General features: G+C 38.7%; 2 protein-coding genes across 2 annotated transcripts in view; one reads left to right on the forward strand and one right to left on the reverse strand.

The window, feature by feature from the left end:
- Positions 1-15,940, reverse strand: part of LOC143442933 (uncharacterized) — a 77,025-nt gene that overhangs the window by 30,665 nt on the left and 30,420 nt on the right. The window lies entirely within an intron of this gene.
- On the forward strand, positions 3,938-15,177 carry Ambn (ameloblastin). The gene is made up of 11 exons (XM_034508924.2): positions 3,938-4,080; positions 4,849-4,917; positions 6,629-6,694; positions 8,032-8,079; positions 8,673-8,783; positions 10,310-10,549; positions 11,538-11,576; positions 11,819-11,878; positions 11,980-12,024; positions 12,405-12,449; positions 14,175-15,177. Exons 1-11 carry the CDS (start codon positions 4,066-4,068, stop codon positions 14,709-14,711), a joined length of 1,275 nt encoding a protein of 424 aa, XP_034364815.1. The 5' UTR covers positions 3,938-4,065; the 3' UTR covers positions 14,712-15,177.

The following is a 15,940-nucleotide window of genomic DNA, read 5'->3' on the forward strand; positions in this document are numbered from 1 at the left end:
AGCCTGCACAGGGCTAGTCCTGATAAGGTTCCAGCACTGAAAAGGGAAGTGAACACAAGCCTCCATTCCTACCCAAAAGCTATCTCTAATTGATAACTTCTAATAAAGGAGGAATTACATTTCTCCAGTGGAGTCTCATGGGATTTACAAATCACTTAAAAGCTGGCCCTATGCCCAGCAGTAGATGGTCAATATAAAACAAACTCAGTGATATTGGGGTGGAGGGTGACTCACAATAGTTTGGGCACTTTTTTAAAACTATTTTAGTTATATATTATGGTTTTCAATTTTGCTCTTCTGGGATTTTTGTGTTTGTGCATGACTGTGTCTCTGTGTATTTCTTGTGTATTTTCTATGGTTTTGTTTGTTTGTTTGTTTGGTCCTAATAGCTAGAAAATGGTTTGCTTTTATTTTATCTTATTTTCTACATGTCTGTTTGTTTTATCATTAGAGAGGGAATAAATTTGCATTGATCAGGAAGTGGTAGGGATCTGGAAGGAGTTGGAGAAACGGAAACTGTTGTCAGAATATATTGCATGAAGAATCTATTTCCAATTTTAAAAAATAAATCAAAATTTTCCTATAACTAAATGGAATAAAACAACACACAAAACCTCTGAAACACACTAAAAGCAACCCTAAAAGGTAAATTTATAGCTCTAAGTACCCACAATAAAAAATCAGAAACAGCACAAATAAATGACTTAAAGATTCAACTCAAGAAATCTGGAAAAACAAGAAGTAAACCCAAATCCGCTACACAGGAAGAAATTATTTAAAAACATGGCATAAATTAATGAAATAGAAACAAAAATATACAAAGATTCAGTAAATCTAAGAGCTAATTATTTGAAAAAGCATACAAGATTGCTTTGGCTGAATACATACAAACTCTTGGCTGAATTAACTAAGAGAAATAACAAGTAAACGCGAGTTAATATAATTAGAGATTAACAAAGAAACAGAAGAGCAGACACCAGAGAAATTCAGAAAGTTACAGAGGAACATGTTAAAAAACAATTCTCCACCTGAAAAAATTCACACAAGTAACATTATGTGGACTGAGCAGGTCATAGTTAAGAATATGTATGTATGTGCATGAACACATATGCCTGCAATAACAATGAATAATTCAGCTGGGCAGTGGTGGCGCACGCCTTTAATACCAGCACTTGGGAGACAGAGGCAGGTGGATTTCTGAGTTCAAGGCCAGCCTGGTCTACAGAGTGAGTTCCAGGACAGCCAGGGATACACAGAGAAAATCTGTCTCGAAAAACAAAACAAAAAAAACAAACAAACAAACAAAAAAAAAAAAAAACAATGAATAATCCAGGCCCCTCAAAAAAAAGAGTTATAGATCTGAACAAAGAATTCTGTTTTTAAAAGAGAGAAAGAAGAGAGAGAGATCTTTTAAAGTATTCAAAGACCAAATGTCTTCAAGTATACCCCCTCAGAATCCAGGGGCAGATGGATCTCTGAGCTCCAGGCCACCCTCATCTACATAGTAAGACCCCATCTCAAGTGAACAATGTGTTCAGCATCCTTTACAATCAGGAAAATGAAAATTAAAACTACTTTGAGATCAAAGCAATAACTGACAGAAAGTCCTGCGAAGATGTGGTGAAAGGCGAAGCCTTGGTCACTGTTGCTGACATTGAAAACTGGACAACCACTATGGAAATCAGTGTGAAGAATCCTTGAAATCTTAAAATAGATCATAGGATCAGCAAGGATCACTCTGGAATACACTCAATGACTTGCTATCCTTCTAAGAGATAATTGTATTTTGCCACTTTATTCACAATAGCTAGGAAATGGAAGCAGCCTAGATATCCATCAACTGGTGAATGAATTGTAAAAAGTGATACATTTACATAATGGAATTCTATTTAGTTGTGAAGAAAAATGAAACCATAAAATTCACATGTAAATGAATGGAACAGTAAAACATTATGTAAAGTAGACCCAGAAATGTGTCTAGACCCAGAAAGACACATGATTCATGTTCTCCCTTATTTTTGAATCCTAGATACAAATCTTTTTTTTTATTTTTATATTTTATTTACACTTCAGATGCCATCCCCTTTCCCCATTTCCCCTCCCTAGAAGACCCCTATCCCATGCCCCCTTTTCCTTTTTGCTTTTATACATTTTTTAAAATGTTAATCAAAGGCTTTATAAGTTTGGTATTGCTCAATCAGAAGTGTAACCCAATACCCTACCTAGATATATAAACTATCTTTGACTGGTGGATAGATACAAATCTTTAAGTGTATAGTTTGGCATAATCATAGAAGTTGGGAATGTAGAAGGAAAGCCCTGGGGAGGAGAGGGAGCTCTAGGGAGGAGAACAGCAGGACACAGGTGCTATGAAGTGACCAGGTTTACAGACCTAGGCATGACCTGTCTCCGACTGGAAAGGCATCAAATGCAATCACAATCCAGTTGGTTGTCCAAGTGCAGTCATGCCACTATTGCACCAGTGAGTGAATCTTGCCTGGCAAGTCAGTATTACAACATGTTAGAGTGCAATACTGGATAAGATCATTAGTGGTTTGGTGGTGGTGGTGGTGGTGGTGGTGGTGGTGGTGGTGGTGGTGGTGGTGTTCATTTTTGTTTTTTGTTTTTTATTCGGAGGTCTGAATACCACTTTTTAGCACTACAAAAGTTTGACAACAGAGAGAAAGATTCCTGGTCAGCTTGAAATTAACCTCTCTATGTCCTACAACCAAAGTATGTGGTGGTGAATTCAGCAATGCGATCCTAGTATCTATGAAAAATAACTAGGAATAGTGGCAATAGGCTGAGATATTGGCAGTTCTCTGGAGTCTCTCATAAGGAAGTATTCCATGCCAAGCACTGAGGTTTTCACTTAACAACCTATGTCTTCAGGAAGCAGTATTAAGATTCTTAAATAACATTATTTGAAGCTATTAGGTCTGCAGTTGGGTATGAAGATGTCTTTCTCCCAAAATACCAGCTTCCTCAATGTTCCCTATAATTGGTGCAATCTCTACTTTCCAGAAGAGTCTACTGAGTCATCCCTTCTTCAGAAACTGGTCGTAAATGGTTATCCATGTACAAAATCATACCCTAGGATAGACATAGAGGGCAGCTGATGCTCTGTCTATATCCATACTATTCTTATCTGCTCATGGAGCAAAGCCCAGCCATGTTGGTATGGACTCTTTAAGTGACCCAAAGATACCTTATTAATCTGGCTTGATTCTGATGTCTGGTAACTGAGTGTCTAAAGGGTATGGGTAGAGTTATGACCTTAGATTCGTTTGGTTCCAATAGAATATTCTAAATTATTCTCTCTCCCCACAAAGAACATGTACCAAACATTTTCTGTCATTCTTGCAGAAGCACCAACTTAAATTTTTTATTGGTTATTTCTAGACAATTATCCTTAGATGAAAATATCTAGGAATTTCAGAAAGAAAAAAAGTCACAAAACCTTCAGCATCTGAGCTACATTTTCATATTCCCTTTCAAGCCCTAGAAGTGATTTGGTGTTTCCCTCAGGGGTGTATGTGTATTGGTGGGATAGAATGGGGTGGGGTGGGGTGGGGTGGAAGATTTCTTTTACTACAATAAACATGAGGGTCAAAATCTTGGAAGTGCTGGCACTGGGTCACTAGCTTTATCTGCAGATAAACATTTGCACAAAACAGATAATGGCTTGTTTTCTACCTTTTACAGATATTTCCCGAAGCTCACCAAAATGATTGTCTTCAAAGCCCATGTCCATTATCTCTGTACTGTCTTCCCTGCAATCAGCTCTCTGAATAAATACAGGGGCTGGGTTACAATTTAAAATAATGAGAGCCTGCAGGCCCAATGTCCTCACATGCAATACAAGGGTGTGGACTAATTGCAGGAGCACAATTTTTTTCCTGCATTTGCTTCACTTTGATTGGTGGATTGGCGCTTTAAATAAAGGTTTCTGATCTTTCCAGAATGAGAGATACAGAGAGAGCCCCAGGAACAGTCCAGAAAAAAATTAATCTTCTTTTCTTAGAACTGTTTTGATTGGCATCATCAGGCCTGGGAGCACAGTGAATGTCAGCATCTAAGGTAAAATGTGATTTTATCATTTCCATGTGTTTGCTGTAAACTCTCTTTTCCTATCTCCAGATAACCTTTACAAAGAAGATTTATCTTCATTTATCACAAGACGCTGAATAACAGCTTATTTCAACCATTAGAATGCTCCAGAAAATATAATACCATTCAGCTAAGAAAATAAAGTTATTCGTACAACTTTTTAGAACTATGTTTGTGACTAACAGTGATGGTGCTAGTTTATAGAAGAGAATAAGCAAGCACACCTGCTGATCAGATCTGCTTTCATGTGAAACTGAACTTAAAAAATGCATCTCATGATTATTCATTTTTAGGAAGGAAAATCACTATCCAAGCAGATAAGCATACTCAACTTTAACATGAAGGCTGAGTTTTGACATGGTTCTGCATTGTGACCCAATCATGGGTTGTATTTCAAATTTTATCTGAGTTTAAACAAAGAATACAATTCTGTGAATGGTGGTTGCAAGATACATTTTATGAAGTGAAGCATAGCGTTTAAGGAATATTCCTAGAGGCTGTTCCTAAACATTCATTCAAATTGAAGCTTCATAAAAATAAGTACTCAGATAGATACATAGTTTAGCTGCTTACCACTCCATCCTGGAGCAACTTGTTTAGCAGTATTTTGCTTTTGCATTTTTGAGTTTTTTAACCTGACTGTCTTTGGAAGAACAGACACTCACTCTTAAAAATGTACTTTGGCCATTATGAATGCAATTTTGCCTGAGGTGATTTTTCAACCCAACTGTGTTTTAGATTCCACTTTTCAAAATGAAGGGCCTGATCCTGTTCCTGTCCCTAGTGAAAATGAGCCTCTCCGTGCCGGTAAGTCCATCCCAGGGGATCTCTAGGGCTCCTGCATCTGACTAAAGCAACCCCAGGCACACTGACTGTTCAGGACTGGATTCGCTTGATTTGTAGCTCCCGGTGAATCAAAGGTCACAGTGGTCACATCTAAAGGCAATAAGTAAATATAATTTTTCTACTCCAAACCATATTTTAGAATATTTCAAAGACAAATTTTATGACTTATGTCACTCTTTTAACAAGTAAAAGACTACAGCATCCTAGTTCTCGTTACGTTATATTATTAATTTCTTGCTAGCACTATGAAATGGAAATGAAAAGGGAAATATCCCTCGGGTGGGGGCGGGGTATTTGTCTCTTTATATTAGCAACATTATCACATGGTTATAAAACTAAAATGTACTTCCAGTTAAAGCTAGAAATTAGCATATTTAGCTGTTCTGCTGCCTAACAGGAATCTTTAAATGAAAGAAAAGTGGAGGCCGGCTCCCTGACCTGCCTCTGGATGACAACTGAGACTGGGGTACACATCAATCATCAATCTAAAACACTGGCACTCTTGTGAATGCAGTGATCCACACATTAGTAATTTAGAGTCACATTGAACAACAGGGAAATCACGTGTTTCCTAAGTGACTGCCCATCAGATCTGGTGTTTCTGCTTTTAATTCCCCATAGGAAATGTATCCTCTGTCTATTCGTGTCCATGTAAATAATGTTCCTCTTTAGCTGGTGGTCTGGAGCAGGTAGAGAGCAGACTACCTTGCCCTGTAGTTAGAGCTCTCCAAAATGTGGAATTTGGTCACTTACCAACAAAGGTCAAGGAGGCTCTGCTCTCATAATACCTCAAATTCTGAACATCCTCCTGTTACACACACTGACATGCATACATGCACATAGGCACACACAATTACTCCCTTGTCTACACAACTCATCTTTTTCTCTACCAGCAGTGTTTGCTGCACATTTTTAATGCATTTCCTTCAACACATACCCAAAATGAATTGTCTAGAAAAATTTGCACCATAATTCAGAAAGTGGAGTTGTACTTGCATTAAAAATTAAGGGTTAAATAAAGTACAGGGTGGAAATCCATAGCTTCTTACTCCTGAAGGATAATGGTCCCAGTGTTCCATACTTGAGGGATGGGTGGATAGACAGACAGACAGACAGACAGGTACTTGTAGTATAAATGAAAGAAAAATTACAATACTAACACTACATAAATGAGCATATCCATGAAATCAAAAGAATTCCCAAAATCCAATGTCCCAGTAGGCAGATAGCTCACAGTTGATCTAGCACTTGGGAAGCTGGAAATATTGTGAATTAGAAGGCAGCTTTGGCTACATAATAAGTTCAAACCTGGCCTGAGCTAATTACTAAAACTTTATTTAAAATAAATGAGTAATTTTTTTTTAATTTTAAATTTAAAAATCTAATTTCTCTAATTCTACTCTTCTAGTCTCCACCCACCCTCAGATACTGGTATTTGTACTTATTAACATATGAAGAATTAAAGATGTTTAGAAAGAGAAGTATTTTATATTTTTAAGAAGCTGTTTGTAAATGTGTTTGTGCTTCAGAAGAGCACCCTGCTTCGTACGAGGATGCTCGGCAGCCTCTTCACTAGGCAGCTCCTTCTGCACTGACTCCCACTCCTACTCCAAGCATACATTTAGGGAAGTTTCTCAGCACAGAACTCAAGCTCATTCATGTTTCCATTTAGGCATTTCCTCAGCAGCCTGGGGCTCAAGGCATGGCGCCTCCTGGCATGGCTAGTTTGAGCCTTGAGGTATGTATCATCAGGGCCGTGTGTGTGTGTGTGTGTGTGTGTGTGTGTGTGTGTGTGTGTGGTTTCTATATTAGTATGTCCCTAACTGTAGATAAGCATGTTTTATTTCTCAGTCTTCTTATTCCAGAAATCTTTGACTATCATTCTGAGGAATTCTAAAAACATTAATGACCACTGCAACTTTACCTCATGATTCTACTTCATTTTTAAACTCGGAGATATTTTAAGGTTTACTTCATTCATATGTGAATCAAACAACTGTAACAATTAATAATATATATGCATTGATTAACTATTGTCTGTGTTGAAACCCATTACTCTGTGGTTGGAAACAGCCTACATTTAGCTCTGTTGTTTATATCTTAGATGATGAAGTCTCATGACACAAACACACTTGGACAAACTTTAGCTGTCTAAAACAAAAGTCCTATTAGTAGCATTAACATTATTTTATAATTGCTCCTGTACAGACTACATTTGTTTTCCTACAGATAATATAAATAATACAATTTTTGTTTAGAAAACCCCAGTGAAATAGAAAAACTTTATAATGAAGAAGCTAATGGAAACACAGATAAAAATCATAGTTTTTCACAAGGTCTGGTAAAATTTCATCTGAGTGCAATCAGTACATATATGGGCCAGATAGTTATTTCACATAGAAGCTAACTTCATTTAGGTGGGTTTTTTTCTCTCAGCTTTTAGCTCAAATTCAATACAAACAACGTTCTTTTCCCATTTAAAAAGTAAATCTAGGCCAGGTGTTCACCTGTAATCCCAACATTCGGGGAGACTGAAGAAAGGAGGATAGTAAGTTGGAGACCAACCTGGACCATCCAGGGAGACCCATCTTGGAAGAAAAGAAAGAAGGAAGGAAGGAAGGAAGAGAGGGAGGGAGGGAAGAAGGAAGGAAGGAAGGAAGAGAGAGAAGGAGGGAGGGATGGAGGGAGGAAGGAAGGAAGGAAGGAAGGAAAAAGGTAGGAAAAAGAAATTTAAGTAAGGGGGAAAAGAGGGGGCTGATAAAGCAATATTCTCACAACTCTTCATGTATTGTATTTGAATGAACTGTTTTCCTATGTCTCAATGTGACACCAGATTAACTAGTATTTTCCCATTTAATCAATGGCAAAAGCAAGCGTACTGTTTTCAGACTGACCATGTCAATGACAAAGCTACATTTTGCATTCCTTTCTTTCAGTAATAATTTGCGTCTACTTTAGCTCTATTCAAGTTGACTTAGCCCAAGATTTGTATTGATGATATTAAATGTCGTGAGAACTCAATTGTGTCAAACAGACATCTAACATACTAACATTAACCCACTTTTTTTTTTATAGACAATGAGACAGTTGGGAAGCCTGCAGGGACTCAACGCACTTTCTCAGGTAACTATACAACATGAACAACAACATCTTCATAAAAACTTTTTAAATATTTATCACAGCATAAAGCGTGATACTCAAGCATGGGCCCCACTCCTATCACCCCAGTCTTTGGGAGATGGAGGAAGAATGGTGTGAGTTCAGAGTCAGTCTGAACATAGTCTGAACATAGTCTCAAAAGACACATTTTTAGTAATATTAATATGTGTTGGCAGATAAAAGTAGAAACAATATATCCAGTACTCAGAAGCTGAAGCACAAGAAATGCAAATTCAGGGCCAAGCTGGGGACATACTGCAGTATAAGCCTGTCTCAAAACACCAGCAAAATAAGCCATCAAAACATATGCACGCATGTCCTTAAGTAAATCAAAATTCTTTACTACACTAATAATTTCATTAAGTGGCCAAACACAAATTTCCAGAGTGATAAATCACCAACAAGTTTATGGTATATTGTGACACGCCCAGAACATAATTTAATTTTATTGGAAGAGAGAATTGGATTACCCATTCTACATAAACCAGTATCACATTTGCTTTTGATTGCTCTAGCATGATCCTGAAATGTTTGTATGCTTTCTTTCTCTCTGTCAGTATTCTAGACTTGGCTTTGGAAAAGCACTTAATAGTTTATGGTTGCACGGGCTCCTCCCACCGCATAGTTCTTTCCCATGGATAGGACCAAGGGAACATGAAACCCAGCAGGTAAGCTAATTGCATCCATGTGTTCAAACTCAAGGTTTAAGATCTTTTCCTACTTTTGTTCTTAAAATAGCAGCAAACACAAATTAATCATTGACCACAAATTTCCCTAATAACAAATAAATTAACTCCTATAACTCTTGTTACTCAGGAAATATTTTTATTTTAAATTTGCATATTTATTTCAGATAGCCTCTGAAATAAGAGACCTACAGTAAAGGTATCAGGAATAACAATGAACAACCTCAAAAATCAAAACAGACTACATACTCTGGATAACTTTTATTTTAATCAAAATTTCCTAAATAATTACCTAAATACTAATTTCAAATGACAATAATCATCCTGATTGAAAACACAATGAGCCAAACAGGAACCAATATATTAATCTGTCAACTATTACTAATTAGGTTCATAATAAGCATATTATCCAAACTCTGGTTGGGGGGGGCAAAAATAAGGACATGTTAGAATGGCTCAGAGGTTCATGGAATTTCCAACCTGATGGAACATATTTCAAGGTGTTAATTGTGAGGTAGAAGTAATAGACGCCATAGGAGCTGACACATGGGCAATGGCTGGAGACGAAAGGCAGAGCCAAGTTAATATGAGACTTCCATACCAGGTCCAGGAGTATGCAATTAACCTACAGATAGTATGCAGCCAATCACAAGTCATTTATAAAAAACAAAACCCACCCTTAGTTTTAACAGTTACTCTAAATTCTACACGGACTTGCATAACAGCATTATCTACAAGGCCACACTGACCATATGAATTGTGTTATTAGTGGTTATTCCTTCACTTGATTGCTTCCAAAACATAAGTATTTTAACTATCCTCTTATTAAATTACAAAATATTGTAAGTGCCCATCATACGCCAGGTACTTCCTAGTAGCAATAGTGACCTGTGACAGACCAGGGTATAAAGATGAAAGAGACATTGTTCCTTGTCAGTTGACTTAGGACAATGTTTTTTGACAAATTCTTTTTTTTTCCTTCTAATTTAGTTTTGATCCACATTACATCCCAATTGCTGTGCCCCCTCCCTCCTCTGTTCCCAGTCCCACCCTTACAAATCCCCCCACCATTATCCTTCCCCTTCTCAGAAAAGGGGAAGCCCCCCCCCCATTAACTATCACCCAACCGTGGGACATCTAGTCCCAGCAAGTGTAAGCATCTCCTCTCCCACTGACAAATTCATATAATCCAGTAAGAAAGTAGTGAAATAAAGATACATCCAGGTAGTAGTGGTTACCCAGAAGTAATGAGTGACTCCACCAGAGTGCAGGTGTGGAGATTTCCGCACCCCATGAAACAAAGGTCCCAACAAAGGTAGAGGGGTAAGTATGTTTAAAACTTTCTCAAATACTTCCTGTGAAGTATCACCTCTGCCTCCTGTGTAAACTCTGCTTCAAGACTACTCCCTTCCAAACAGCAAGCCTCCAAGTACTTTGCTGTAGAAATTCTAGGCACCGTGGTTCAATGAACCATCTCTTTCTGACATTCTTTTCAAATTTCTCTACAGTATGAATATTCTTTGCCTGTGCATCCCCCACCTCTCCCATCACAGCCATCCTTGCAGCCTCACCAGCCAGGACTGAAACCCTTCCTCCAGCCCACTGCTGCAACCGGTGTCCAGGTCACACCCCAGAAGCCAGGGCCTCAGCCTCCAATGCACCCTGGACAGCTGCCCTTGCAGGAAGGAGAGCTGATAGCACCAGATGAGCCGCAGGTGGTGCCATCAGAGAACCCACCAACACCTGAGGTAATTCTTTGACTCCCACCTGAGGCACTTCTTTAAAGTCAGCTCAGGATCGCTCACTAACACAGTGAAAGAAAAACCAACTGGTAGGGCATATTTAAATAATCACATCTCTCAGGCCTAACATGCAAAAAGATGAACACTTATATTCTTTCATGAGACATAAATATCCATTTCTGGTGTTTTGCCAGCAGAGATGGCAGATTCCAAAAGATTGGCATCTCTAAACTTGGCTTGATGAGACCATTCCTTGGGATTAGGACACCTCAGAGAAGGCCAGGCTCACTACCTGGGGATTTTCGGTGTTGGTAGTAGTATAGTACAGTGATTGTGTCCTCTGCAGATAAAATACAGCTATGCAAAATTACCCTGTAATATTTTAAGGAAAAGAACAATGGACAGAAAAAGGAAAGCGCTATCTAACTCTCAATACTATGTGGCAGGCACTTAATATTCCATCATATCATCCTGACTATGCCCTATAAAGAAAACATTATGTACCTTTTTAAACCCAAGAAGATGCCAGGCATAGAACATGCCTTTAATCCTAGGACTCCAGAGGCAAAGACAAGAGGGTCTTTGAGGTCAAAGTTAGCCTGATCCACAAATCAAGTTCCAGGATATCCAGGACTACACAGAGAATCCCTGACCCAAAAAAAAAAAAAAATCAATCAATCAACCTAATCTTTAAAAGGCTACAAAATTTTCCAAGGATTACACTAATGGCAGGGCCAAAATTGAAACTACTCAAGTATGTGCCAATTCCAAACCTCATTATCATCACTCTATAATGTTGAGCAAACCCATGTCTCATCTCCTGTCAGTTCATTTGAGCCACATCAACACAAGACAACTGTAAAAGAACAGGTTATCCCAAGACTTAGAGAACAAGGCAGAGAGGCATCTTAAACTGCTCTATTGTAATCACAAACAAGAGGTGTACTCAGTTTGTCTGTTTTGAGTGACAGTTTTAAAATTTCTTATGGCACAGGTACCAATAATGGATTTTGCTGACCCACAATTTCCAACAGTAAGTACAGATTTCAATAAGGTTCTTTCTTGGAGAAAAAGTATGTCAATATTTCAAAGAGTTTGAATGAATTTTCTTCTTTTCTTCTTTATAGGTGTAGAGTATTTCTGAGTTTCTGTTTCTAAATATTAAGTACTAAGTTTTCACACTAATCAATCAAAAAATGTGTTCCTGGTGCTCTTAAAAGTCCCTCAGTGGAGGTGCCTGTGTTGACTGCCTCTTCTGCTTTCCACCTCTTAAAGGTGTTCCAGATCGCCCGTTCCATATCCCGGGGACCAATGGCACACAACAAAGCACCTGCTGTAAGTGTCTGCTTTCTACTTCCACATCTGTGTTTGAAACTTACTTAAAAGGTTGATCTTGAGGAGATTCACTTTTTTTATAACTATTTTGTTCTGCTCAGTTTTACCCAGGAATGTTTTACATGTCTTATGGAGCAAACCAATTGGTAAGTCCATATTCTGTAAAACACAGCAGTTAGAAACCAGTATCAACTTGAGGGCTAAAACCTACAGAATCCATACCTAACACAAGATGTTCCAAATATATATTCCCTAAACACCTACAGTCGTGATTTAAATAGTACAGTGGCACACTTCTATTTAGATAATTCTAGATAGACACACACAATTGCATTAAAGAGTTAATTTTAAATCTGTTAAGTTAGCTCTCTTTACTCAATAATCAGTCAGCTCTGTACTCTGCCTCTGGACACAGCACTATTGAGTCCTAAAAGGATACTGAGTGGCTTTTGACATTGTCTTGAGTAGATTAAAAAGGTCACAGATGGCTGCGAGTTCATACAGTGACACTGTTTCTCTTGAACAGAATGCTCCTGCCAGAATCAGCTTCATGAGTTCAGAAGAAATGCCTGTGAGTACTACCTTCTACCTCTTCTTCAAACAGTGGCCAGGGGGAACAGCTCGTGTGTGAATAGAAGAATCACCCCTCCAAGAGGAGTCAGTTTGTGTGAACCACAAATCCTTCACTGTAAAAAAGATGTGTGGTTTATACAGATATCCCAGGCCTTTTGCTATTTAGCTTCTGCCCCAAAAAGCTCAAGAGCAATCCAAAGTAATTCAGATCTTAAAATTAAAAGAACAAAAAGGAAAATTTTGATTTTAAATTTTAATTATTATAAGGCATTTTACACCAATAAGAATATATAATTTTAAGTCAGTGAGAGCCTACAGTTTTGTTATTATCCATGCATATTAAAATTTTCTGAGATCAATAAGCTCACATAACTTAACATTTTCTCCCAGAAATGTTTACTAGTTACATCTGTTAGGGTACAAAATGAAGCTAAAACTATCAAATCAACAGCTCACTGCCGACGGCATACCCTGATGAGTTAATACACGTACATACGTGCTAACACTAAAAGTGAGTGATACCTCACACTTGTTAGTGCCTTCTGTGTATCAAACACACACGGTATGCCCTGGGGCTTAACAACCTACTGAGTTGGAAAATAGGTTTCCTGTGGACAATGTCCCATTCATAGGATAAAGGTAACGACCGTGTTATTAGAAGAAAAGAGGAAGAAAAGTAGGATAGCCCAGGTCAGGAGTTCACAGAGCCATTTCTAGGGATGGCATCAAACCTGAGGCCTAGGAAAAAGTCAAGAAAAGTGAAGGAAAGAATGTTTTATTTGTATAATACCAACACAACTTGCTGAAATTAAATATCCAAGATAAATGCTCATTACCCTCTTATTAGTTAACCTAAGAATGTTTTGTTTCTTTCTCAAACGATTTTGTGACTTTTTTATGAAAAGCACAATAAATGTAATGGAAAAATTAAAAGTGAGATTTTTAAAAAGTCAAAACATTGAGAAAATCACACAGCTCTGCTCGAGTATAAATTGTCCTAGATTATGGCTCCCATGGTCATGGCAGCAAAAGAAATAGAACTTAACAAAGTTCTAGAATTCTATATGTACATGCATGGTGGGGGCGGGAGTTCCTCCAGAGCAATTTACCTTTTTTTTTTCTACTTTTTTTTAAAAGAAAGAAAGGGGAGATAGGAGAAGAATGAAGGGGAGAGAGAAGAATGGAGGAACTGGAACGAGGAAAGAGGAGGAAGGGGAAGAAGAGAGAAGGCAGAAGGGAGAAGATGAGAACGGGAGGGAAGGAGAGAAAGAGAGGGCAGAGGGATGGAGGAGGTGGGGGTAAGGGAGAGAGGAGAGGGTATGGAGAAGGGAGGGGAAGAGAGGGGAGAAGAGAAGGGAAAGGGAAAATGAAGAAGAGGAAGAGACAGAGGAAGACAGAAAAAAAGAGATAGGTGGAGGGAAAGAGTTAAAACTCATTCATAGAACTATATTTAAGGGAGACTGAAAAGATGTCCTGGCCAAGATCCCCCAGAACATCCTTCCTCGACCTGCCTTTCCTGGAAGAGGCCTTCCCCTACCCAGATAAGTGGAGAATCCTCTCCCCTACATTTCAAAGGTGGTTCTGTAAGAAGTGTGTTTGACAAAGCAGTCAGCTGACTCGTGGTTATTAGTATTTATGGCTTCTCAGTGAATATAATCATATATGAATGTATGGAATGAGTAACACATAGTAATTGTGTCACTGATGAATGTTTGTTTTCCAGGGAGGAAGAGGAGGCCCCATGGCCTATGGAACCCTGTTCCCAGGATTTGGAAACTTCAGGCAAACCCTTAGGGGACTGAATCAGAATTCACCCAAGGGAGGAGACTTTACTGTGGAAGTCGATTCTCCAGTGTCTGTAACCAAAGGCCCTGAGAAAGGAGAGGGTCCAGAAGGCTCTCCCCTGCAAGAGGCTAACCCAGAAAAGGGGGAAAACCCCGCTCTCCTTTCACAAATGGCACCTGGGGCCCATGCAGGACTTCTTGCTTTCCCCAATGACCACGTCCCCAGCATGGCAAGGGGTCCTGCAGGGCAAAGACAGGGACTCTTTGGAGTCACCCCTGCAGCTGCAGACCCGCTGATCACCCCTGAATTAGCAGAAGTTTATGAAACCTACGGTGCTGATGTTACCACACCCCTAGGTGATGGAGAAGCAACCATGGATAGCACCGTGTCCCCAGATACTCAGCAGCCACGGATGCCTGGAAACAAAGTGCACCAGCCCCAGGTGCACAACGCATGGCGTTTCCAAGAGCCCTGACAACCTTGACACAGCAGCTACTTTGTGTATGCACAAGCTTTGCAGCTTTGTCCCCATAGAGTACCTTGTTGCTAACACACTTGCTGCCCTTCCACAGCGGAGGTGTTAAGAGCACTAAGCATGTATTAATAAATACAAGTGGCTAGAAATAGTGTAGGTCCCTTCTTGCTTCCATTCTTATCAAAATAAAATGTATCAACTGTCTCTGTGACTTAGAAATACTATCAATGATAACAGAGCAAGTCTGAGTGTGAGCACTTGGTGATCTAGCATGTAGCTGTCTTAGGCATTATAAAATTTCTCTTACTACATGACATTATTATGCCCAGGAAATGTGACACTGCTTCTTTCTCTAAGCAAAAGCACTTAGTTTCAGAATTCCAAAGTATTTCATTTAAACCTTATTAAATGGTGATTTGGTGGAGAACCCTGACTGCTATTACTGGTTTCATATATTGGATTTAAAATTCTTATTTATAGAATATTTTATTTAATCTAGGAAAAGAAAAGGCAATTGGCCTGTTTTAAATAAAGAATTTTTCTCATTGAAAATGTCAGGAATTGTATGCTTATTATTTATATGTATTTAAATAGTAAAGAAAAGCATACTCATCCCTTGTTTGCTACTCATTAACTTATTTATTTTATCCAAGGTTCTCTGAAGATTTACATAAGTCCTAAGCACTGTTCCAGGTATCAGGTTTATGGTCCCATCCTTCAAAAATTAGAATGGACACAACTGATAGGTATTAAAGTAGTAACAAAACAGCCAGTCTAAAGCAAACTCAATTACTGTACATACATTATCTCACAATACTGCAAAAAAAATAAAAATATACTCGGGCCTACTATAAATTACCAAAGTTCCATGAAAAGACCAAGCCCAGGTACCATGGAGAAGATGCTTCTGAGGGCCAACCAGATAGCTCAGCAAGCACAGACACTTATCAGCTGGCCTGATGAGATGAGTTTGATCCCCAGGGACTCACATACTGAAGGAGGAGAACTGACTCCCAAAAGCATCCTCTGACTACCACATGTGTGCCTCGGCACATCACACACATGCACACAAAATACATGTTAGTTTTTAAATTAGAGAGGCTAAGGCTTCTCGTCCAACCTAAGTGACATTGAAGGAGCAACAAAGGACCAGACATGTTTCCTTAGTAACATGAAGGCTTGCAACATGAGGCCTCCAAGAGGAAGGAACACAGAGTCATACCTAAAGC

The sequence above is a fragment of the Arvicanthis niloticus genome, chromosome 7, assembly GCF_011762505.2.
Source record: "Arvicanthis niloticus isolate mArvNil1 chromosome 7, mArvNil1.pat.X, whole genome shotgun sequence".
NCBI lineage: Eukaryota > Metazoa > Chordata > Mammalia > Rodentia > Muridae > Arvicanthis > Arvicanthis niloticus.

Excerpts from the sequence above, each read along its gene's own strand:
- Ambn (XM_034508924.2), top strand. Across the intron at positions 8,080-8,672 it reads GACTCAACGCACTTTCTCAG|TATTCTAGACTTGGCTTTGG; the intron begins GTAACTATACAA and ends TCTCTCTGTCAG. Across the intron at positions 12,025-12,404 it reads CTTATGGAGCAAACCAATTG|AATGCTCCTGCCAGAATCAG; the intron begins GTAAGTCCATAT and ends TCTCTTGAACAG.